This window comes from Acomys minous, assembly GCF_964271855.1.
Source record: "Acomys minous genome assembly, chromosome: 12".
NCBI classification, from domain to species: domain Eukaryota; kingdom Metazoa; phylum Chordata; class Mammalia; order Rodentia; family Muridae; genus Acomys; species Acomys minous.
The window spans coordinates 16,492,371-16,517,636 of record NC_140493.1 but is presented as its reverse complement, the minus strand read 5'-3'; the positions used below and the strand labels follow the sequence as shown (position 1 = coordinate 16,517,636).

The 25,266-nt window shown below is 51.8% G+C and overlaps 2 protein-coding genes and 1 long non-coding RNA gene across 7 annotated transcripts in view; 2 read left to right on the top strand and 1 right to left on the bottom strand.

The window, feature by feature from the left end:
• GRAMD4 (GRAM domain containing 4) overlaps nt 1-9,047 on the top strand; it is an 83,556-nt gene extending 74,509 nt beyond the window's left edge. For all 5 annotated transcript variants that reach the window (XM_084750846.1, XM_084750845.1, XM_084750844.1 and 2 more), the window contains exons 15-19: nt 1,016-1,160; nt 1,935-2,028; nt 2,795-2,879; nt 3,752-3,820; nt 4,306-9,047. In XM_084750846.1, coding sequence (XP_084606972.1) covers nt 1,016-1,160; nt 1,935-2,028; nt 2,795-2,879; nt 3,752-3,820; nt 4,306-4,410 — 498 coding nt within the window. In that variant the 3' untranslated portion in view covers nt 4,411-9,047. The remainder of the gene's footprint in view (nt 1-1,015; nt 1,161-1,934; nt 2,029-2,794; nt 2,880-3,751; nt 3,821-4,305) is intronic.
• A 1,390-nt stretch (nt 9,048-10,437) lies between these two features.
• Nucleotides 10,438-25,266, bottom strand: part of CERK (ceramide kinase) — a 39,305-nt gene continuing 24,476 nt past the window's right edge. Inside the window, exons 5-13 of the mRNA XM_084750847.1 lie at nt 24,125-24,188; nt 22,848-22,993; nt 19,206-19,280; nt 17,346-17,498; nt 14,546-14,651; nt 13,808-13,884; nt 12,810-13,015; nt 11,702-11,910; nt 10,438-10,672 (exon numbers count right to left, since the gene is read on the bottom strand). Coding sequence (XP_084606973.1) covers nt 10,621-10,672; nt 11,702-11,910; nt 12,810-13,015; nt 13,808-13,884; nt 14,546-14,651; nt 17,346-17,498; nt 19,206-19,280; nt 22,848-22,993; nt 24,125-24,188 — 1,088 coding nt within the window. The 3' untranslated portion in view covers nt 10,438-10,620. The remainder of the gene's footprint in view (nt 10,673-11,701; nt 11,911-12,809; nt 13,016-13,807; nt 13,885-14,545; nt 14,652-17,345; nt 17,499-19,205; nt 19,281-22,847; nt 22,994-24,124; nt 24,189-25,266) is intronic.
• Nucleotides 20,105-21,818, top strand: LOC311579886. The gene is made up of 3 exons (XR_014773282.1): nt 20,105-20,441; nt 20,472-21,642; nt 21,681-21,818. It is a non-coding gene; the product is annotated as an uncharacterized lncRNA (long non-coding RNA).

The following is a 25,266-nucleotide window of genomic DNA, read 5'->3' as shown; positions in this document are numbered from 1 at the left end:
AGTTTCATTAGGATCCCCATATGAGTGCTCTCTCAGGAGGGGGGTGCCCCAGTGACCCTCTGCTTTTTGTGTGAGTAAAGCACTGAGTTGGCTTGGGAAGGTCACACTCTGGGGTCCAGGACAGCGAAAATTGTTGGAAACCTGAGATCAGCCTTGGCCAGAGCAGCCAGGCCCTGGAGGAGCACTGCAGGCTCTTTTCCAACAGGTAGAGGTCACCCCAGGACACAGCTTGATCTTTTGGAACAACTTGAGGGTCCTTTTTAACTCTGGAGTGGCCAGAACAGGGACTTTCTAGGGCTCAAGACCACATACCTTTACCTAGGACAGGACTGGTACATCTGATGGAGCCTCCCCCCCACCCCCCCATCCTGGTGAAGCCTCCCTCCACCATTTTGTCCCCTGTGTCCCTCAGGCCCTATGTGTCTGGTGCTGAGTCATGCTCAGTTCTTTGTGCTTACAACTTCATATCACGTGTACCCCCGTTTTTTTTTTCTTTTGTGACGGTCACATGTGTGCCTGTTGTCTTTTTTTCTGGCCAGCTTTCAGGGCATGACAAGGTACCGTGTCCGTGTGGAAGCCCCCTTGGGGCCTGCTGTGAGCTGATGCTATGACATTGCTGTGTTGTGACTGATTTTTCTAGAGTTGTGTGGCCAGTTGACTTCTGAAATGCTGATTTTAATTGCCTTAGTGCAGAACCCATCCTGGGCAGCTGTGTCCTTGCCTTTTGCGTGCTGAGGCCCAGGCTTAGGTCCAGCACTGTGGGCTGGGGAAGACTATAGGCATCTCTAGAGGAAAATGTCCCTCATCTAAGCCCACGTAGCAAATGGAATTCATCCAACGCAAGGCCAGCACTGGAACGGGCCTGTGGGAGCTACATCCCACGTTTTCCGGAAGGGATAGAGCCTGTCAGTCAGTCTGTAGCTGGTATAGGCAGAGAGGCCATTGTGTTGTCATATCAGCTACGGGTTCAGCTGCCTCTCCTCAGAGCCTGACCAGAGCTGTGTGCCGTTGGCAGCTGCAGACAGCCTCGTCACGGAGCTACGTCTCCAGTGCTCCAGCTGGCCTGAATAAGGATGAAGATGCTGGGCGCTTTCACAGCACCAAGAAGGGAAATTTCCATGAGATCTTTAACCTGACTGAAAACGAGCGCCCGCTAGCAGGTAAGCGCGTCCTGAGTCCCTGACCCAGCCAGTCACGGAGGAGATAGAAGACTGGGGCTGGGTCTGAGGCCATGCAGGAGCATGACCCGCGACCTCTAGGACAGGCTGAGGACACCTGTGAGGGAAAGGCCCAGGCCTTACTTCCCAAGAGAGGTGACATGGGAGTGAGGTGTTGGGGGTTGTCCAAGCATAGATCCAAGTGGAAATCCCCAGGAGAGTGGGGCTCAGCCCTGCCCCCTGCTGGGGGACTCCCATAGCATTAGCACCCAGGTGCAAGCTGAAGAAGCCTGAAGCAGGTTCCCTAGCCCGGGCATGTCCTGACACTTTGGTTTGAGTGTACAACCTGTCACAGACACCTTCAGACTTGGGTGTCCAGACAGCCTTCAAGAGAAATGTTCAGTAAGTGCCTGAGATCCAGAGTCTAGGGCTTGGCCCACTTTCTCCACAGTCTCCTGCGCTGTAGGCCTGGCCTGTGGAAAGCTGCCTAAGCCAGTGAGGACTGCAGTTTGATTTGGTTACTGTGAGAAGAAAGCCCTTCCCCCAGACGCTAGGTGACCTCACTCCTGACAGTCCCCCCACCTCCCCATGAACCCAGGCCTGTCCTGTGCTGCATGAGCATGGTGCCCCCATCAGCCCACCCTTGGACTCTTTCTCATGGTCCCACAAGGGGGTGTGGTTACATCTTCCAACAAGTCAGCGCTGACAGGCACCAGCACAGGTCAAGGCCCAGGGATTTCCAGAGGAAGAACATTCCAGGTCCATTTTCTCCATCAGTGTGTGAGAACGGTTGGCGTTGCTGCCTCATAAACCGAGACCGGAAGATGCCCACGGACTACATCAGGAACGGAGTTCTGTATGTGACAGAGAAGTGAGTGATGCCCCAGGTCCAAGCATGACCGCTGGAGAAGGAGTGGGAGGAGAGGGCCCTCCCCAGGTCCCAGACACACGCCCAGGTCCAGCAAACAGGTTTTGTAGGGCCACAGCCCAACCTCTGTTCCTCATCCTGCCCAGCGGCTACCCTTCAGGACTCCATTCCTGAGCCAGCCCCACCCTCCCCTTGGCTGATGGGTTCGCTCATCTGGGGTGCTCATGTGTAGGTCAAGGCTATTCAGATCTTTCAGGAAAGTAGACTTCATAGTGCCCTTTGAGGGTCCAGCGTATGACTCCTTGCTGTCTGAGGCTAGGATAAAGCTAGCTTTGGCCTTTCTCCACTATGTAGGACTATGCAGCACCTGCCCTTGCTGTATCTCAGCACCCCCATGCTTTTTGAGGGCCATGACAGGGGTAGGGTAGACAGTCATCCTCAAGGGGCCCTTTACCCTCGTGTCTCCCATACCTGCAGCAGTAGTCATAGCCCCAAGTCCCTTCTGGCTTACCCTGCCAAAGAAGTCGGCCCAGGAGAGGCTGGCGGGGCCTCAGGACACCTCCTTGCACCTCCTGCTGGCAGTCTTCTGGGAGAGAAAGGCCTAGATGTAGCACAGAGCAGCGTGGTCAGTTCCTTCCAGGTGCTGACTGTGGTGGGTCACTGACCATCCCACGGGGATATGGAGGCAGTCCAGAAGGGCACTCTGCTTAGCAGGAGCCCCTCTGGCCCCGCTGCTATCTCCTGCTTCTGCATTTTTCTCCCTGTCTAGTTACCTGTGCTTCGAAAGCTCCAAGTCTGGGTCATCAAAGAGGAACAAAGTGATCAAGCTGATGGACATCACAGACATCCAGAAGGTGGGTGCCCACCCATCCTACCACGCTTATGGCCTGGCGAGTCAGGGGAGTTTTCAGATATGATACGTGTTAGCTAGAGACCTGTCCAGGTGCCGCCGCCACCAGTGTCTCTGCTCTGTGCAGAGCCCTGTCAGCCTCCTCCTGAGATACTTGTATGCCTTGGGCCACAGTGCAGTCTCACTTCTCCCACATCCCTGGGAGTTGGCACCTGGCGTAGTAACTATTATCCATGCAGAAAAGGGCCATGGTGAGGCCTGCCTGACTTCAGATCTCATGTAGTCCAGGCTAACCTTGAACTCAGATTTTTGGTGGTGGTGGTGGTGGTGGTGGTGGTGGGTGTTTTGTTTTATGCTGTTGGGGATCAAACCCAGGGCTTTGTATGTCTGGAGGGGGTTATTGGGGGGTGTTGTTCCCTGGAACAGAGGAAAGCCAAGCAGCTTCTCCAACTGAGTAGCCTGGGTCCTGGCTGGCAGCCTAGTCCAGAATAGTCCCGGTACCAGACAGGGTCTTCTGTTGTCTTGGTTCAGGCCATGGCTATGTGGTCACTCCTCTAGGTCCACAGTCAGGTAACAGGAAGGCACACAGTCAGCGCCAGGATCATCCAAGCCTACCCTTGCGGATCAGCCATTGCTGACTGGTGGCCTCTCAGACTACCAGCCACCGGGAAGGGGTGGGGTGGAAGGGACAGCCACAAAACTAGAAGACACAACCCTTTACCTCTTGTGGCTGGGATGTCCTAGGCCTCTCTACGTGTCTTGGTGTCTGTGTGTCTGGCAGACAGGGACCATGCCCTGGGCACAGGGGATGGGGTGCTGGCTTCACCCCTGTACGTGGGAGAAGCTGGTGGAAATGGTTGTGTTGTTTCCTTTCAGTACAAAGTCTTGTCCGTCCTCCCTGGCTCAGGCATGGGGATTGCTGTATCGACGCCATCAACCCAGAAAGTAAGTGCCTGGCAGATCACACACACACATGCGCACACACACACACCCCTGGCCCACCCCATCCCCCACCCCCTGCTGCTGCCAGGGGACCTGAGTGAGCCTCCCTGGGATGTGGTTTGAGCTTGGAGTGGGAAAACCCCCTTCTCCCTCAGCACAGGAACCTGCTGCATGGAGTCAAGGTTCAGAAAGCTTGGCTTGGGTGGGCACCATAGAGTTACAGGGCAGACAGGTTGGTGGAGGCCCAAGGAGAAAGAACAGATCCTGCATGCGTTCAAGGAGAAAAGGCTGGGTCCACGGGCTAGGTTTCTCAGGCTGGTGCCTGCTGGGTGAGAGGAGTATTTGGTCATTTGCCAGGTCATCTACAGCCCTGTGTGCTGCTGCCATGGCCTGACAGGGGCTCTTCCTGCCCCAGCCTGGCTATGAAGTGCTCATATCCCCTCCGCCCCATTCCCCCACCCCTACACTCTCCCTTTCTTCCCTTCCAGCCCCTGGTGTTCGGTGCCATGGTGCACAGAGACGAAGCCTTTGAGACCATTTTCAGCCAGTACATGAAAATCACGTCTGGAGCGGCCTCTGGCGGTGACAGCTAGTATCGACTCTGAGGTGTTTGCTGGAATCCTTTCTAACCGTTGGCTGGAGGAACCGGATGGGCTGTCCTCGTGATCTTCGGCAATAATTCTCCTGGACTGTGGCTGGGTTATATTGGCCCTGGGTTCTGCGGACCCAAAGGGCCGCAGCTCACACGGAATGGTGCCGGGCTGGCCTGTGCCGAGCGCGTGAAGCACCTTTGTGGACGCCTGTGGACACAGGTGGCCAGAGGATCCGCTTATCCTGTTTGAAGGATGGCACACAGGACACTCAGGCCCTGCTAAGCACAGCTCCTCACTCTGCATCCCGGGCCTGGGTACAGACGCAGCACCTGCCATCCTGAAAGGCCCCTTGACCTTGTGACCCCTGTTCTTCAGAGGCTAGAGGCTTTTTTTTTACACCACAGCCATAGCTGGGAGTGGTTGTAGCCCCTTCCGGCTAGAGTGGTAAAGACAGAGAGAAATGGCGGGGAGGTTCCTCTCCAATGGAGAAATGGCCAGTCATCTCACTCGGCCCTCAGACCCTCCTTCCACGATCTAACTGTGGGCACTGCGAGGCTGTAGGTAGGGCCTCACAGGGCTTGGTGTGTTTGGGGTTCCTCCCCCTCCATTTTTGGTATCTGGGCCTGAGCTACCACTCATAGGGCCCAGGTCCGTCTTGACTTAACACTCCAGCTAAGAGGCCAGGCCAGTGGTCGGTAGCCGGCAAGGGTCTAGAATGACATGTCGGCAAAAGCACACCTTTTTAACACTTTGCTCTTTGGGAAAGGTTTTGGGGACATTCTCCACTCTGGCTGCTGTTAAGTGAGAGACTTGGTGGTAGTCTGGCTGGCGTTTGGCCTCCAGGCTGCAGCCACTCTGAGAAATGGGGCGGGTTCAGGAAGCTGGCCTGAGGGGCTGTCAGGGAGATGTGGGAGGGCCCTGGGCCACAGGAGATGACTGTGGCCAGAGGTTGGGGGCCCAAGGTTGCCCTGTACCTCTAATAGCTAACAGTATTCCCTCTTCCTGCACGCCCAGCGAGGCCCAGCCGACCTCACCCTATCCATGCTTCCTGCCCCAGCAAAGGTGGAAACTTCACGGGCAGGCGACCTTGGAGGCCTGGGCCTCTGAAGGGGGCGACCACCACCCCACCTGCGCATTTTCCGGGTGGATCACTCTGGTTCCTTCAGCTTGTCCCGAGCCCTTCCAATGTCACTGAGATTGCTTTTTTGAAGAAACAGAAGATTATATTTTTTACAGAGAGCGATCTGTCTTTCTTATTTTTGTATCATTTTTCAAATGTAATTTTTACCTTCGCTCCAATCCTCATTTGCCGGTGTGGGTGAGGCCTGGTGGCTTGGGCTCATGACACCTCATTCCCAGGGGCTTCAGGCCACGCACTGGGGCTGGGAAGGGCTTGCCGGGCAGCCAGATGAAGCACACATACCACCCCAGATGTTCAGCAAAGGCCACACGGCTCCGGGTACATGGATGGATGGAGGAGTCTGAACACGGAGGCAGGACCCTCCGCCCAGGGCTGTGGCTTCGGCCCCTGTAATATGCTCATGCTCTGAAGAACATGAGGTGAGATAAAGGGGGGACCTGGTAGTACCCCAACATGCCAGAAGGGAGGCAGCATGGCCTCTAGCCTGTCTCCGGGGATGGCTTCATGGTTGATACCCACACATGGTGGTTAATGCTTACGGACCCTGGCAGTGCCTGGGTTGGTGAGTGCTGCCACCGGAGTGCCACCGGGGTGTCACCCAGAGGCCTTGAGCTGAACAGGCTTTTGAAATGGAACAAGTGGTTTAGTTTGAGTCTCTTTCTCTGGGAAAGAGAGATGAAGGCTGACCATGGGCCAACGCAGTGGGGTCAGGGAGGTGAGTGGTGGCCCTCAGTTCCACGGCTGGCCACCAGCAGGTCTTTGGGTGGAGCCCAGGGGGGACAGGGTTGGGCCAGGGGCCTCTGCAGGCTCTAGGCATACTTACAGAGACACTGGAATTTGTACTGGATCGTGTGATCTGGGCAGGTATTTAATTGCTGACTAATCACTGACCTAGAATGTTCAATTTTTGTACGTCTGAAGCTTGAGTCCGTTTTGGATCTGTACATAATTGTTACCGGTGTAACTTTTGTTCTACAAAAGGATCATATTCTATAAAGAACTGATAGGGAAAAAAAATCCTCCGTCACTTTTTTTTTTAAAAAGAAAACCTTGTTTAGATACAAAGTCTTGTATAAATTATAATTTTTATTTAATAAATCTAAAATGCTCTGTGCTAAGTCTGGAGGGCGGGTGGGGCTCTGTTCTTAGGAGAGTGTGTAGATGTCAGCTGGTAGAGCAGCTGTGTGGGCCCCCAGGCCTGCGCCACACCAGAGTCCTCATGGCCACCAGTGCGCAGTTAATGCCCAGCATAAAACTGCCTGGGAGAATGGAGTCTTGGGGGTGAAGTGGGACCCGGGGAGTGGGTGCTGATTGTTTTACTGCCACCACTGGTATGAAGGAGGCTGGGAACAGGAGGTTGTCCCATGGTCCTAGAAGACAGGAGAGGAGAAGTGGCTGGCTCTGGGTGTGTGAGGGGGAGACTGGACCAGGCAGTGGTCTCTGCCAGCCTGGGGTCCTGAGCAGAAGGGTCTTCAGCAATGCTGATTTCATTAGTTCAGATGCTGACGTTGGACAACAGAAAACCCGAAGAGGCAATCCTGGATAGGCACACTGATGGTGCCTGGCCCCACCCCTACCCCAAATGAGCCTTCAGTGAGCTGCCGAAAGCTCTTTGGAAGGGGGGCCATATCCAGTGGGTACCCAGAAGTGTGGCCATAGGAGGTTGGACACTTGCATGTTCTGTGTATTCACCCACACATCATGTATCTACTGGCCCATGCTTACATCTGCCCATCTACCTATCCAAACGCATTTACTTCACCCATCCCCCACCCATCCTTCTTATTTCTCCCTCTTGTCATCCATAGTGAGCATACACCCCCCCCCCACACACACACACACGCATCTATCCCACATACTGGCATTGGTACTGAACACAGCACAAAGTCCCTAGGAACTTCACAGATGCTCAGCTCTCCCAAGAGCACACCTCACTGTGACAACTCAGTCACCCCCCCCACACACACACACACATGTGCCACTGTGGCTAGCTGTATGGACGCAGGCGCTCATGTGCTACCCGGCACCCTCAGCTGTGTCATGCAAAGCACAGCCGTATCAGTAAAAGAAGGAGTCACGAAGCAACACTTGGTGCGTTTCCTTCAGGCAATAGCAGCTAAATAATAATGCCATGGGAGACCCATCCCAGGGTTACCCAGGAAGGGACTGCTCAGGTGTTACAATGGCAGCAGAGCAACCCGCAAGGAGGGTGGAGGAGGGGTAGATTCCTCAGGGAGAGCTCGATGAACATTAAGTTTCTTAGCACAGATTCACTAATCTGTGTTTTCATCTTAAAAAAAAAAACTGCTTTGAAAATAACATCACGTTGTAAAAGAGGGAGGAAGCACCAAAATCTGTTCAAAGTAACTTTATTTATTTATTTATTTTTTTGTCTTCTCAAACATATCAGATCAAATATGCCACTTCCTAATCTTGAAGCCAGCAGGATCAGGAGGCATATTTGGCTGTCCTTGTCAGTGTTTCCGGCTCCAGGAGGCCGTACTGAGGGCTGAAGCATCCTTTGGGAAACCAGCCGCTCCCTGTTCACACTGTTTAGTTTCAATACACAAGAATAAGTTACTGCGTGTGACTGCTGACTAGTTGTGCACCAGTGGGCCACAAAAGGGTTAAAACATGGACCAGGACCCCTACGGGGATCCTAAGTTGCCACAGTCTAGCCTTTATTCCTTTGTTTGCTTGTTTGTTTGTTTTTTGTTTTTCCTCCTAAAATACCTAAGGCCTGGGGTTGGGGTATTGCATCTAAAAAGCATCATGGGGACCACAGTCCACTGCTTGGGAATGTCAGGGCCCCTCCCATCCTGTGCATGAGTGTCATGCGTCGTACGTGTCTGACACTCATGATGCTCCATGGCAGCGTCAAGACTTGAGATTGTGAGCATGGCTTGCGCTAAGCACCGACAAAGCATCCTCTATCTGGACTCCTCCTGTAGACCTGGCAGTGGTATGGGGCGGATGGGGGAAGGGGCATCATATAGCAAGGCCAATGAGGACCTGAATCTGTGGGGATGCGGGTGGGGGTGGGGCGGAGTGCAGTTCCTGAGATCCAGGGGCACCCACAGCTGCCTTGGGCCCTGCGCCCCTCTGGAATGCTGGGGGGTAAGTGGGCAGTGAGGTGGCCAGCCAAGCTTCTGCCCTGATGCTGCTCCAAGGCTGCCCACCTACTCAAAGAGCTGCTAGTCTGACATCTTTGGGCTCTGCCCATCCAGGAACAGACTTGGATGGAAATTGCTAGGTGCTTTTATTCTTTCTATCCATTGTTTAACTCAACTGTCAATCATTAAATAGCACCACTGCACAGTACCCTTTAAAAACGTGGTCCTTGCCGGGTGTGGTGGCACGCACCTTTAATCCCAGCACTCAGGAGGCAGAGGCAGGAGGGTCAATGTGTGTTCAAGGCCAGCCTGGTCTACAAAGCAAGTCCAGGACAACCAAGTCTACACAGAGAAACCCTGTCTCCAAAAACAAACAAACAAAACAAACCAAAAAAAAAAAAAAAAAAAAAAAAAAAGAAAGAAAAAAGAAAAACCATAAAAAACAAAAACAAAACCGTGGTCCTTAAGCACAGCTACTTTTACAGCTGCTCTTTTGTCTGGATGGGACTGGATGCTAAACGGAGAATTTCATGTACACTTCTAAATATAAGTCAATGCAAGAGCACCTAGAAACAGGTGCAGCCCACAGAACTCTGTAGTGACTAATGGGACCTGCATGAGATGCATGCTTTCCCCAATACGGAACCCCGTACTCTTGTAACAGTCAGTGCCCTTCCCCCTTTGCAAGCCAACTTTAAGATGCATATTCTTGAATTTCACATAAAAACTCTTTACACACATCTCAGACGCATCAGTGGGGAGCACAGCACAGGCCACGCAGTGCGCGGCTGAGAAGCCCCTGGGGGTCGGGAATGCTCTTCAGGAGACTGGTCATGAGCCCAGGGCTTCTGCAAGAGCAGCAACAGCCTCCTTGTGGAGACAAAGCAAATAGCCAAGACATGGATTAAACCCTTCTGACAGACAAGGACAAAGCTGTTGCTAAGTACATGGAACACAAACCACAGAGAGGGGAGAAAGGATGTGGACCCTGGAAATAGACACAGGGCCTTGCACCAAAGTTCCTGGGCGGTGGGGAGTGGGAGACGGCGACCTGGCATCACCCACCATCCCACTGGTGACCCTCAAGTTCAGGGTGGTATAGAATTCACAAGCCCTCTGTCTTCCCCCGGCCCCCACAAAGCCCAGCTGTGCCAAGTGCTTCAATTGCAGAGAGAGCCTGCTTTTGGCTGGTGCTTCACAGACTGCCCAGGCCAGAGTGCACAGGCTACCAGGGTTGATGGAACGAAACCTCCAGTGGGTGCTTCGCTGGATTGTCTCACGGGATGCAGCTATGATGGCAGCAGATGAGGGAGAGTCCTGAGGATGAGCCGTCACCCTGGGTGTCTTCTCGAAGTGGCATGGCCCGGCTCTGCAGGCACGTCTGTGCGGAGGTCCCTCACTGATTCACAGTTGTGGCGTACAGCAAGGGCCACATAGCGACATCTTGATCATAGGTGAAGGTGGGTGCAAAATGAAGGCAAAGCGAGCCATTTAACTTTCCCGAACCTGGTCACGAACAACTCCAGAGAAAGTCTCACAAAGGGATCAGAGTAATGGGTCGTTACCCGTGTGTCCAGATGTGATATCCTGATTCCTGGGAAGGACTCATAATGTCCCTAAAATTATTGCAGTATGGCCTCTAAAAGGCCATCTTGGAATTTGCATGGTCAGTATGGCTAAAATCTAGGAAGCCAATGCCCCAAACCAGCAAGAGCCATTTGCTGAGAACAAGTTAGGTGAAAAGCGACTCCAATGCACAGAGAACCAAGGGTGCCAGGTATGGATACGGAATTGTTTGACAAAGCTGTCTTTTCTAAAACCAAGATTTACCTATCAAAAATAAATTTCTAAATTCAAGTGAATATATCAACATAATTGGTCTGTCAAATTTTTCTTAAGTGATCTTTGCGCTCCCCAAGCTCAAGGTAGACGGCTGCTCGACTTTGGGATTCTTGCTTAGGACTTTTCGATTCCCCGGGCAAAGAGGCGCACCAGCTGGCAGTGGACCCTGCAGAGACAAACAACTGCATGTAAACTCCATGTGTGTTCCATCGCCCACAGCTGACCTGAGCCTCGCGCCTCCCAGAATCTTAGAGCTCTCCCTCACTCTCCAAATATGCACAACCACACTAATAGTCTGCTTTCAAAAGACAGCTTGCTTTATTCTTTCTATGGGGAAAAACTTTTCCTTGCTCTTTTTTTTCTTGGTTTCTATTCCAATACCACAATGTTGGGGAACAACTGCTCCCCCACCAACAAGAGTGGGCATGAGAGCCTTCCTCCAGCCTGCTCATAGCTTGGATGCTGGGTTCTTGGGGGACCAGTTAAAAAGTTCCGGGGGTGACTTGGGTTCTGAGGTTCAGCACCAACCCTGTAAGCTTGGCTAAGAGTGACCCTGAGCTCCTCTTGGGTACCTAGGGGACTAAATGGGTGAAGTCACTAAGAGCCAGCCACCTGGCTCCAGGCTCTTGCACATGTCCTTATGGGCCACCATAGGGTTCTGAGACCCCTAAGGCTGTGTGGTGTGGCCTCTACAGGCCCCTCTGAGGCTCCTCCTCCATCTTTGCCTGACAGAATCAGGATGCCCTTCCCAATCCCTCTGACTCCCACCTGCTGCTCCTCCTTCCCACTGCGTGTACCTAGCTCTGGCCCTGGAGGCCAGATATTTTGTGGATGACTCTGGGGGATCCAGGACTTAGGAAGCACCCAGGAAGCAAATCACTTTTGCTTATTCTTTTAACTAGAGAGATGGAGAGTGTGGCTATGACAGAGACCAATAGCAGAATGCCTTTATGGCAGAGAAAGAGAAGAGAGCAGAGATGCCTCAAAACCCCCACAAATGTGTACAACACATAGCACCAAAAAGTCAGCGCCTGCCCCCTGCAAACTTGGGGCCACACAGCTTCCACACAGGGCATAAAGACATGGGGAAACGATGCCTTGTGAGCTCTTGTTGATGCCTGTGAGGTAAGCTTCGGTGAAGACAGCCACTCACAACAGTCATCTGGGCAGGTGGCTGCGGGCCCCGCCCACTCACCTGACCTCAATGGCGGGGCTGTGCAGGATCTCTCCGTCACAGTTCCAGGAGCTTCTGGAGGCTGAGCAGCTGCACCTGGGGCTGTCCTTGCAGATCTGCCCAAACCGCTGCTTGCCTTGTTCCTTCAGGTCATTGTCCTCATCTTCCACATGCTTTGATATGAACTGGAATTTCTTGACTCTGTACACTTCAACAAAAGTGAAGTCAAACTGTGGAAGCAAACATCATGGGGGTGACAGTCAGTGAGACACCAGCCAGGACTCATGGTCCTGTGAAGACACACAGAGCAGTGTCTGTAAGCCACCAGTCCTCCTCATCTGACAACTTAGGGACAAGATGTGCGCTGCCCTCCCAGGGGCCTCAGACAGCTCTGGTCTGAGGCTTGAGAGTTGGCGCAGAGGTTAAGAGTCCGTACTGCTTTTGCAAAGGACCCAAGTTTGGTTCCCAGCACCCGTATCAGGCAGCTCACAACTACTTGTAACTTCAGCTCTGGAGGATCTAACACTTCTGGTCTCCACAAGCAAATTGAACTTACATGCAGATACCTACCTACCTACCTACCTACACACACACACACACACACACACACACACACACACACACACACACTTTAAAAAATGCTCCACAGGTATAAATACTCTAAAGAACCCTGTGGTTCATTAGTGGTGATTTGTAGAGTTCTCTATTTTAAAAAATTAATTATTTGTGTGTGTGTGTGTGTGTGTGTGTGTGTGTGTGTGTGGCGTTTTGCCTGCCTGCATGTATGTATGTGTACCATGTGCATGCCTGGTGCCCATGGAGGCCAGAAAAGGTCATTGGCTCCCCTAGAACTGGAGTTATACAGGGAGAGGAAGTGTGGGTGCTGGGAATTGAACCCACGTCCTCAGCAAGGGCAACCAATGCTCTTAACTGCTAAGCCATCTCTCCAGGCCCTAGATTTATATTTTTTAAGTGAAAATTTACACAAAGGGACTGACAAGGAGCTTAAGGTGTGTGGAATACACATCCAAGGATCTTTTTTTCCTTGGAGTTAACAACAGATCCTACAAACCAGCACAGAAGGGACTGCCCAAATGTAAGTGACCTTGGGGCAAGAGTAACACCTCACCTGGTCGTCCTGGTTGGTGTGTCGGACGAGGAATCTCAGGAAGTTGAACCTGGAGCACTTCCGGATGAGGATGAGGTCGGAAGACCCATCTCCCAGGTGGGCAGCCGGTGACAGGCCCCCGGGGCTCCGGGGACAAGCGCAAGACATATTGGTGGCATTGATAGCCAGGAACTTCCCACACACCACTTCCCACTCTTCCACTTCTTCTGCAGAACACAGGATTGGGCGCTGCAGTCAATATGGCGCAGGGGTGGCTGCATGGTCCCTAAGGGGTGGCAGCTGCTGTCCCTCCTTCTGTGTGTCCTTGGCTTTCATTATGGCCAGACTACATACCATGGAACCACCCACTCACCTCAGGACTCCAGTAGGTCTTATGGGGACCAGGTCATTTCTCTGCTCCCCACAAAAGTTCTTTTGGACAGCAGTTTAATAAGGGTACGAAGACCTCTGCAGGGGTCAGTCTGGCCTACCATCTCTCTTTATATGGTTTATAGACTAAGAACTGTTGCTACAGATTTAGATAGTCTAAAAAAAAAAATAGCAAAAGAAAAATAGCTTGCATGAGACTACGACACAAAACTCCAACCTCAGAGTCCATAGACAGTGCTGGAGGCAGGTGGCATGCCCTCTTATTCACACACGGTGGCTGTCACTCTTGCAGAGTCAGTGTGTAACTAGGACCCTGTGGTGAATACGGCAGGAGGCATTCATTCAAGCGAGCCCAAACAAGGCATTTGCCAGTCCGTATTCTCTAGTACCTGGAATGGCAGCCTTGGGTCTGGCTGGCCTTGTGACAGTGATCAAAGGCTTCTCTCCACAAATACCTCAGCCACCCTAGCCTCTCCTAAGCTGCAGTGACTCAATGCTGCCTGGAGCTAGGGGAGAAAACTGACCCAGTGCAACCAGGAAAAGAGGGAGAGGAAGTAGACAAGAAAGCAGACAGCTACGAGAGGTTGCGCACCGAGAGGCACACACAAGAACGTGCTCACAGTGATTACCAGCGTTCTCCAGGCCGTACAGGGACTTCTTCTGTTCGTCTTCCAGCTGCTGCTTGCTCTGCCTGCACACGAAGCACCTGAAAGACGGTGTGGTCACCTTGCCGTTAGTGCATTTCAACAGTGCTGCGCCTGGTCTCTGCATGCAGAAAAGCATTTACAGTCCTTTTGGGCACTAGGAGGAAGGGCCAGGTTTCGAAGGCCTCACCAGAAATCGTTCTTTATGTACTATTTTTGAACTCTCGGGATTACGCCGAAATCCACACACCTAGTAGTCAGCAGCTTCCTTCTCCAGGGCTTGCAAACATCTCTAGGGCAGGCTTGGCTGCCCAGCTAGGGACACATCAATGGCAGATGTGCAAAATCCATTAAACAGACTTGGGGTGAAGATGCCGGTATCTCAGGTAGTAAGTGTGAGGAGCCTATGCTCCTGTCAGTAACTCGCTCAGAGCTGAGCCACTGACTCAGTGCATGGCTCTCATTTGGGAGCACCTGAGGTTGGCCTAGTGTTGGGCCCACCCCTTGAAACTGCACCATGGGGAGGATATGGCTGCTGGGCACATCCCCAGGATGTTGCGCCAGCTCTATTGGAAGCTGGGAATGAACTGGGAAACTGCACAAAAACCTATGAAATTCAGTGTCTGTCCTCTGTGTTTGGGTAGGTCCTTCTGCGTCCACCACCAGGCCTGCATATGTCAGGCGCTTTACAATGGAAACCCATGCAGACATGCACCTGCTTACCCAGCCCTGCAGGGTTTCTTGTCGCGTGGGGATCCCACCGTGTGCTGTGCTGGGAGGAAGGACACTGTCCCTTCATAGTACTGATGAGAGAGAAAGGTCTTCAACCCTGGGGAAAGAGCAGCCAGGTCGTGACAAATGGGTTACGAGTGTCCTTATCCACACACCGTTACCACTAGCACCACCCACTCCCCCGCAGCACACACCGCCACCAAGAGAGCAGAGGTCTGGAGAGGCGGCTCGACAGCTAAAAGTACGGGCTGCCCTTCCATGGGACCCTGATTTGACTCCCAGCACTCAAAGAGTGGCTCACGACCATATGTGCCTTCAGGTCCAGGGGATCTGACACCCTCTTCTGTCCTCCACAGGCACTGGGCATGTATAGAGTGCTCAGAAACACGAAAATAATAAAGTTGGTTATTCTTTTTCTTAAAAAGAGGATCGAGGGCTGACCAGTCTGCAGGAGGCGGGGGTGGGGATGTGGTGGGGGTGGGGGGACCTTGCAGGTGACATTGCTGCTGCACCAGAAGGAGGTGCAGCTTTCGTCCTTCCCACGATGGCCCATGTGTCAGCACCAGCTCAAAACCACCAGTGAGAGGTCTGGTCCTGGTCGGGGCTTTGGCCACACATCCAGGCTGCCTTCAAGCTGGCAAAGCAGGGTCCTTGGCATCAGTGAACGAGCATGAAGCCGACGGTGTCGCTTATGTGTCCTGACGGCTCAGGGTCTCCACCACCCTCTTCAGTGTGGTCAGCAATGCCCCTGCCTCCTCGGGTGCTTAACCCCTGCCGGGGTCAACATCATCCACACTGTAGTCTCCTGGGTGAACTTAGGACAAAGGTCAGGGTGGTACTGCCATCCCATCGATGGTGCCAGCTGCACGGTATATGTCAGGATGGACAAGGCCTGCTTGTTTGGTCTGCTGGGCCTCTGATAGCACATGGGGAAAGCTGTGCATAGGGGAGTAGGGAGTGGACAGGAAGCACAGGAGATTCCTGGTGTGCTCTGCAAGTCTTAGGGTGACCACCTGCTCTGGGTCTAGCTAGGCTGGCTGGGGCCCTGCACAACCTCTTTGCCTAGTCTGTGTATGCTGTGGGGCGATGCTGACCTCCTAGCACAAGCAGCAACCTCTAGCACGGCCTTGTTCCAACCCCCAGGTTCCCACCTCTGGCTGCAGCCAGCCAGCCAGCCCCGGAATGTCCGAGAGTCCAGGAAAACCGTCTCACAGTTGGTTCTCCTTCATAAAACCCTCAGCTGCCCATCGCAGTGCACACTTCCCAGTGCACTGTGCTGACACCCTCTAGTGGCTGTCAGGACTATAATGCAGCAGAGAGACAAAGACCAGGAGGGTTGCTCCACTTGAGAGGAGGGGTCTGAAAGGATGGGCTTTTCATAAGTGTTCTGAAGGGCCTGAGAAGGAAGGCCAGAGGCTGTGGACAGCAGGGGCTCCCCTGACCTGCCAGGTGGTGGTACAGTGGCCCAGCAGACCGTGGCGGTGGGCAGGGGTGGTGGCACAGTATGTACCTCAATATGGAAATGGCCCAGCTTGCCCAGCACCCAGAGGCCTTCTCTTCCAGGAGCGCTGGGTGTACCTCTGCCACACCACAGAGTCTAAGCTGCCTAACACTCTCTGGGTGCCTTTCTTCCTCTCACAAGGAAATGGATGGGGTCTGGTGTTTCGAGTCACTAAACTTTATACACTTTTGCCAGTGGCAAACTATAGAGAAGAGGGCCCAGGCAAGGGAATGCACTAAACACAGGAAAGGGATTCATCTGGACCAGCAGAATGACACACACGTTTTGGGTTTTTTGTTTTTGTTTTGTTTTTTCTTAGCTCCTCTTCCATATTTTAAACCTGATGGGGGAGGGAGAAGTAGTCAGGCAGACTTGAAACCTGCAGGTCATAACGGTAGCTTGTGTAGCCTGAAGGGATCTGCCTTTCTTGTTCCTTCTAGCTTGGCAACTAGGTGAGAGGGCACATGGCTATCGCTGAGGGGTCTATCTGTATCCCTAGGGCTCTGGTGAGCACAGTGTTTGCAGGTCCTCCCATGCCAGCTGTACTTGGGAAGGCCCTGAGGTCTGGGTTCTAACAAGCCTCCCAGGGATACTGATGACCACCTCCTCTGAGATCCACTGACCTGCAGGAAGGGTGACACCAGACCTGGGCAAGTCATTTAAATATACTGCCTATTGTCTCAACTATGAAATGGGCACTGAGTCCCTGCTGTACATAGTAGGGTAAGAGAGGAAGGGGGAGCACCTGCCTGGTCCTCCCCTACCCTGCTGGAGCCCCACTAAAGCAGATGCAGAACTCAGAACTCTCCTGTCATGGCCAGTTACGCATGCTCACAGTTATACCTATTCACGGACGTAGCTGAACGGGTCATGGACATTACTGTAGAAGCTGAGGAAGACAGTGCATTTGTGGATGGGGAAGAAGTGAATCTGAACCTGAAGGGCAGATACCCAGGGCTGAACCTCTTCACAGGGAAGGGTCCCTCCACTTCAAGTGCTATGCTCAGAGTGGTCATAAAAACACTCTTTTTCAGTGAAAACATCTACCTTGACCTCTTGGGTTGGTACCACTTATGTGACACATGCTAAAACAAACCTTTTGATCCACGGGGCCTCCCTCAGTGTGGTTTTGACACATACTGTGCCTCCCAGGGGGAACAGGATCACACTGGGTCACACTAGCCAGATTCAAGGTCACGTCCGCATTCTGGAAAGCAAGGCCGGAGGGCCCTGTCCATCTCTGGGGGGCGCTGTCTGTGGATTAGCTCGGTGTCTGTGAGGACGGCATACCTGAGAAATCGTATCTGACGAGGCCCATCCACCGTTTCTTTTCACTGTCCTTGATTAAGTCCCCGTAAAAACCGTAGCCCAGCAGAGACACCGAGTACCGCAGCAGCGTGCTGTTGTGGTGCACGGAGGACACATCTATGGCCAGTGAGTCCCCTGCAGGAGAGGAGGGCTATAAGGCATCCCCATCTCTTTAGTCGGACCTTCTCTGCCCTTCCCCAGATAGCACTCTGAGGATACCAGAGGTTTGAAAACACAAGAAATGTAACACACTCAGTGTGGCAATCTGAGGGACAAAACTGGGATGCATTGTTTATCTGGCTTCGACATCTGTCACGCCATCTCGAGTACCAGGCAGGATTGATTCGGCTGATCTGGCTGGTTAGGTGGGTGTCCCCTTCCTCCTTCTTTGCTTCATTTGTGTCCCTCCCAAAGCTGCTTCCTCTGTCAAGAGAGGACGGCCTTCCTGGATAGAGGAGGACCACTCTTGGGCCCAGGGCATATGTGGAACCTCAAGATGAGCTCACCAACGATAAAATGTAGCTCATATTTCCAAGCCAGTTTTAAGAACTGTTCTGAATGGACAGAACAGAGTGTGCCCAGGGGGGTCATCCATGTTAATGGAAGGAACAGTAGGTTTGAGGCTGAAAACAGGAACACAGCACTTAAAAACACAAAATCTGCCAGGTGAGGAGGCACATGCTCCTGCCAATCCCAGCACCCAAGAGACTGGGGCAAACGGACTGCGAATTTGAGGCCAGCCTGGGCTATATAGAAAAGGTTTGTCTTGAAAAAATAAAATAAAATAAAAATTACACTTAGGAAGCAGAGGTGGGCAGATCCCTGTGAGTTTGAGACCAGCTTGGTCTATGTATTAAGTTCTAGGCCATCTGGGGCTACATGAGACCCTAACCCAAAAGACCCAAAACAACAATAAGATCCCAGTGCCCATTTTAAAATACAGCATTTCCATGACGCGACACTGTAAAGAGGGATGGGGTGGGCCAGGGCGCCAGTCATTTCTCAGAAACCTGAGGGATCCCTCCTACTCTTTGGGACTGGAACATGGACTGGGTGTGTGTCTGTCACTCAAATGAGTAACTCACCCCGGAGCCCTGCAGGTGTTTCACAATGGGGGCTAGGCCTGGTAGCTGCCTCAGGGAGGAGAGCTAGGGAGAATGTGAGAAAGCAGGGCCACAGTGAGACTAGCAGGGGCCTGGGGTCTGTGCATGGGGCCTCCACGCGCTTAAGCCGGGACTCAGCCTGCAGATCCAGTGCTGCAGATCTCCTCCACACAGGGCAACAACAGGGTATCTGGGGCAGGGGTGTGTCCCTGTGAAGAGCCAGTATTGATAGTGCAGCAGAAGCCAGAGGCCTCGAACCAGACCAATGACTCACTGCAAGGAACATTTGCAACTAAAGCTGTTTGGGCAAAAGGGTGCGCTGTGTGACACACTGGGACACACTGCAGCTTACACAGAGAGTAGTTTTTGGTTTTTTTGTTTTGCTTTGCTTTTTATTTTTTTTGGGGGGAGGTTACAAGGGCAGAGGGCAGATATGAAGGGCAGATACGAAGGGATGGGGAGATGAGTGGGATTGGGGTGCATAATGTGAAAGTCACAAAGAAGCAATAAAAAGTTTGAAAGAAAAATACCAGACTCAGGACTGGAGAGTTGGTTCAGGGGTTGTTGCTGTTGAGAAGGACCTAGGTTCAATTCCCAGCACTCAACGGAGGCTCGCCACCTCCTCAGGCAGCCTGCATACATGTGGTACATAGATGTACACACAGGCAAAACACTCATACACATAAACAAACAAACAAACAAACAAACAGAATCTTAGGGAAAAAAAGACAGGACTCACCAACAATGATGTGTAGCGCTGACGTCTCTGCATCGTTTGTGCCCACTGTTGAATAACACACGCAATCTGTGGACCCTGCAAAGAGGACAGGGAAGCCCTTAATGCTAATGTAACTATCCAAAACTGTAACCTACTTCCAATCAGGTGAGTGGCATGTTGGTCCTGTCCTTCTGTGGCTCTGGAACAGCTGGAAAATAAAAGAAATTCACCCACAAGATGAATGTTAAATATGCTAAAAATGGCCATATGTCTGGCCCGGTGGTGGTGGTGCGTGCTTTTAATCCTAGCACTTGGGAGGCAGAGGCAGTTGGATCTCTGTGAGTTTGAGGACAGCCTGGTCTACAGAGCCAGTTCTAGGATAGCCAAAGCTATACACACACACACACACACACACACACACACACAAAACCAACCAACCAAACAAACAAACAAACAAAACCCTTGTCTTAAAAAAAACCTGTCTTTAAATAAAATAAAATAAAATAAAATAAAAGGCCTTATGATGATGTTGAATAGCTCCATAAAGTGGCCTGTACCATACCTGGACACAGAGACTCCCCTGAACCACCTGGGAGCCTCTAAGAGATGTCTGCAACACAGCCAGTTCCTGGAAGGCTCTGGAAGGCATGTGGCCCCTGCCCACCTCTATACAACTTGGCAGTAGTTCCTTACACCCCAGGGTAGACCTTAAGAACAAAGGGAGTCCTGCATAGAGCAACATCATGGGAAAGTACACTGCAAACGGTCAACTGCAAAGGTGTCTTAGTTTTTATTGTCAACCTGTAACAGCCTAGAATCACCTGGAAAAAGAAGGAACTGACCTGTGGCCGTGTCTGTGAGAGGCCACCTTGATTGATGCGGGAGGACCCAGCCCACTGTGGGTGGCACTGTCTGTCCCCGGGCAGATGAGTCTGGCCTATATAATAAGAAAGCTAGCTGAGCATGAGGCAATGAGCAAGCTAGTTAGCAGCATTCTTCCATGGTTTCTGCTTCAGTTCCTGCCATGAGTCTCCTTAATGATGGATGGTGACCTGGAAGTGTAAACTAACATAACCCCTTTCTTCCCTAAACTGCTTTTGGTCAGAACGTTTTACCATAGCAACGGAGAAAGATGACCCCAGTTTTGCTGGGGCGTCATCCCCATCCTTTCTGTTAGGTGCACAGGGGAGTGTCTGGCAGCCCCCCCCCCCCACCCATCCCTATTGCACTGTCCTGCCGTCCCCATGGTGGCATCAAGTCAGAATCGGCTCCCTATGTGCTGCTGAGCACGGGAGCTGTCACCTGGCTGGAACAGGTGACACCTGGAGGAAGTCTGTGCTGAGTCAGCACCAGCACCCGAGGGAGCATCCTACCAGGGAAACTCATTTGATGCTTTACTGAAGTGATAGAAACGTCAGACTTTTGAACCAGCTGGATCCAGTGGAGGTCACATAAAGCCATCGTTTCAAATTTTATCCAAGGGCAGGAACTTTCTGTTCCTCTGTGATGGGCTGGATGTGGCTCCGAAGGCTTTCATTATCATCCCAATGGCACAGCTGAGCATGACCTTAGCACTGAGGGTCAGGCTCGATCAAAGTGATCTGTGCTCACAGTGACACTTAGCAGCATCCCCTACAGTCAGGATAATAGGAGTTCTCTGCCTGCCTAACCCACAGGCCCGCAGCCAACTGGAGCTCAGTCTTGGTGCCACGGGAAAGACCAGGCTTTGGGTCCGGCACCTACTTAGCAGAGGTCAGTTCTCTGAGGCTCTATGAATAATAGGAACTGCTCACTAAAGTTTCAAAAAGCTTGAGCCATTAAAGCATCAGGCGTTATTCATGTGGCAACGTCTATGGGATTAGGATCCATAGGATCCACAGGTCCACTGACAGGATGATTTGTAAGGGACCCGCTAATAGTAAGGGCCCTACATCTTTGGCTAGGAAACCAACTTGTCTTCCCTCAGGGTCTCTCAGCCAGCCTGCATTCATCACAGAGGACTGGCATACTCAGAAACCTTTCCCTAAAGCACCCTCACAGGCACACCCAGGAGTGTGTTTCCCAATCTCCTGAGCTGCCACTCAACCTAGTCAAGGTAAAATCCATCACACTGGGTTTTCTAAGAACGAGGAGGCTTTCTTCAGGGGTGGGGGGCTGGTTTATTGACTCTGTGCTACCCTGCTGTCCTGGAAAGACCAGGCTGGCCTCCATCTCAGAAGTCTGCCTGCCTCTGCCTCCCAAGTGCTGGAATTCAATGTGCCGCCACCACCTCTCATTGGCTCATGCCCAGCTAGCTTTCTTATATAGCCCGGGCCCATCTGCCTAGGGACAGTACCACCCACAGTGGGCTGAATCCTCCCACATCAATCAAGGTGGCCCCTCACAGATATGGCCACAGGTCAGTCTGGTCAAGTCTGTTTTTCAGTTGAGGTTCCTTCTTCCCAGATGGCTCTAACTTGTGGCAAGATGACAATAAAAGATAAGACACCTTTACAGTTGCCTTAGCAACTTTCTAGAAAGGTATTAAACAAATTGAGCAAGCCAGATGGACACCCTCAGGACACAGTCTGGCCCTCACGCCTTCCTCCAAACATGAGTGGTCCTGGGTTCTGCCGTTGCCTCCCCATCTGTCTCCCCTCCTGTGGTCCCAGGACTCCTAGGCAGGTTCCTTCAGCCCACATGAGCCCAGATCCCAGCTCTCTCAGGTCAGTTAGAAGGCACTTTTTCCAGATAATCACCCCAACAATTGTCCCTGTCCCCAGGTGCCAGGTACCTCCTGACTTCAGAATAGCAGCCCATTGGTCCCAATTATTAGTTCTCTGAGAGCAGGGGCAGTCCTGTCTGCTGCTGGACTCTTAGGGCACTGGGATAAGTATTTTACCAGACACACAGTCATGTTCTTTTTTTTTCTTCTTCTTCTTCTTTTTCTTTTTTGGTTTTTTGAGACAGGGTTTCTCTATGTTACAGCCCTGGCTGTCCAGGCTGGCCTTGAACTCAGAGATCCACCTGCCTCTGCCTCCCGAGTGCTGGGATTAAAAGCGTGTGCTACTACACCCAGCTAACACAGTCATGCTTTTTCTGCTATTCATATAGCATCTTGCAAAAAGGAGTGTAGTTATGAGAAATTATAAAAATATTTATTATTATTTATTTATTTTTATTTTGTGTGCATTGATGTTTTGCCTGCATGTATGTCTGTGTGAGGGTGTCAGATCCTGGAGTTACAGATGGTGATGAGCTGCCATGTGGGTGCTGGGAATTGAACCCAGGTCCCCTGGAAGAGCAGTCAGTGCTTTCAACTGCTGAGCCATCTCTTCCCTGAAAAAACACTTAAAAGGGAAAGGAAAGGAAAGGAAAGGAAGGAAGGAACAAACGAATGAAAGAAAGAAAGAAAGGAGGAAAACAGTCTAATGTAGCCTAGGCTGAACTCACTACATGACTGAGGATGATCTTGAACTTGCCTCTGCCTCCTGACTGTAGAATAACAACGTAACTGAAGTATGAACCTGGAATAATTATCCCTCGACTTGAAGCCCTAATGCTAGGGCAGCTTTACTAATTGAGGTGGGGTGTGTGACCACATGACGGGACACGTCCTGTGGCTGTGCGAACAGACATCCCCCTAACTTCAACAGTGAGGAGAAAGCCACACGTGTACCATACCTGCAGGGATGATGCCGATCCTGAGGGTACTAGGCACCAGCACAGCTCTGGGGTGATTGGGGTCAATGCCAGCACTCTGCTGCGTCCTTCCAATTACCCCATGCAGCACCTCGCTGAACATGCCATCCCCGCCGACACACACGATGCTGCAGGGGGAACATAGGTTTACCGAGCCTGTTAGTCCTCTACCTGCACAAGCTGGGGTGGGGCGGGGGTTAAGGGGGCCTCAGGTGATGTAGGCAGCTCCCAATATTGGCGTGTCAGACATCTGGAAACTGGGTTGCGGAACCCCTCCCTGTGTGATGAGGTCCTGCCAGCTTGCCTGGTCTGCTTTTCCAAACAAGAGGAGTCTACACAAAGCCCAGCCTCTAGGGGCTAGGGATGTAGCATTTTGGTGGTTTCTAGGCAGAGGGTAAATGTGTGCCCAGGCCTGGTCAGCCATCACCAAAAACCTATAGTCTGGGGGTTAGAGAGACGGCTCAGTGGTCAAGAGCATGCACTGCTCCTCCAGAGGACCTGGGTTCGGTTCCCAGCACCCACAGGGCAGTTCACAATTGTCTATAACTCCAATTCCAGGGAACCTGATCCTCTCTTCTGCCCTCTATGGACACCAGAGTTACATATAAGCAGGCAAACCATCATACACATAATTAAAAAAAAAAAAACAACTATAGCTTGGGCTGGAGTAGCTTAATAGCAGAGCACTTGCCTAGCGCACAAATGCCCTGGGTTTAGCCCCCAGCATTGTAAAAATAGATATTAAGGATTGAAAGACACTGTGTATTGAGATTCCAGCTTGCCTGGCAGGAATGCCACCCCAGTGTGGGTGTATTCCTGCTGCTGGGGGACCCCCATGGGTACCATTCTCTCCCCTTGATCCAATTGGATGGCCTTGCTGTGCCCAGAAGTGGACCTCAGATTAGAGGGGAGCACTGCTCCTGCTGTCAACCCCAGACCCCAGGTACAGTCTTGGGAAGTCAGGAAACAGGAACAGAGGGGACCAAGTGAAAGCCAGGTGAAATGAGTGGGTAAGGAAAGCTAAGGAGAGATGGAGGGGTGGGCAGGCCAGGCCTGGACGGCGTGCTGTCCAGTGCTGGGGATGACTGCAGAGTGGCATGGAGAAGTGTGTACAGGGATGCGGAGGACAGATGTGTCCTATGACGTGGAGGGAAGGCCAAGGACATGCTCCCAGTCCAGGGCAACACAAGAGTTCCTACAGGGTAGGACTTGGCTAGCGCTCACTGTCTGTGACCACAAGGAAAGCAAGTGTAACTCACCCGTCATAGCTGTCTGTGTTGATCTCATATAAAGTCTCCTTGGCTTGATTGGCATGCTCAGTGACTGTGGGGGAAACAGTGCATGGGACCGTTTATTTTCATAGCTTGGAACCCACAGGTAAGCTAACTGCCACCTAATGCTATTTTGTAAGAAGTCCCAGAAAGCTTCCAGGAAGATTTCCTGCAGGAAGTCCCACCCCAGACTGACCTCACTCCCTTTTACAAAAGAGTGAGGTGGCCTCTGTGGGGAACAACCAACATTCTTGGCACTGGTCAACAACTAACGTCTTTTATTTTTAATTTGTGTACATGCGCGTCTGCCTGCATGTATGTATGAGCACCATGTGTTCGTAGTGCTCACAGAAGAGGTTGCTGGATCCCTTGAGACAAGTGTTATAGGTGGTTCTGGGCTGCCGTGTGGGTGCTGGGAATCGAACTCTGGTCCTCTGCAAGAGCAGCGAGTGCTCTTAACCACTGAGCCATCTCTCCAGCCCTAACAAATAACTTCTTTGACAGCAATTAAGTACAGCTCCTATCACACTTATTCCTTAATCTGTATGTTACTTTGTTTGTTTTATTTCTTTTTTTAGAATACACCAGAATGTAAGAAGGCGATAAGACTAGTACACAGTCCTTATGTCCAATGTGAAGAAGCAAAGTCGAAAGTGAAATTTACTGCTCACACAATTCTGTGTCTGCAGTCTCCCACATCACAATCTAAAAGGTTCCCTTTAACAAAGCTCTCATATACTGTTCCTTTGGAGTTGCCACGATTTCATGTTCACATCTCCTGTTGGGGACATCTGCATTGTTGCCAGTTCCCTGTTGTCATGAAGCTTCCAGGGGTAACTAAGTAGCTTTTTTTTTCTTGGATGCAGAGTTTTGTTAACTATGTAGCCAGGCTGGCCTCCAGCACCCAACCCTCCTGCTTCAGCCTTCCCAGTGCTGGGGTCACAGTCATGGCCAGCTGCACTAAGCGGGTACTAACAGGGTATAGTAAGCCCCTGAAAGGCCTGCAGGAACAGTGGACCATGTCTGGCTCCCCCTCTGAAACCAGTATTGCATTAACGACAAACTGCTGTGACATGGGGTTAAGTCATGTTTTGTACAATGACTTATGCTGTGACATTCTGAGACGTCCA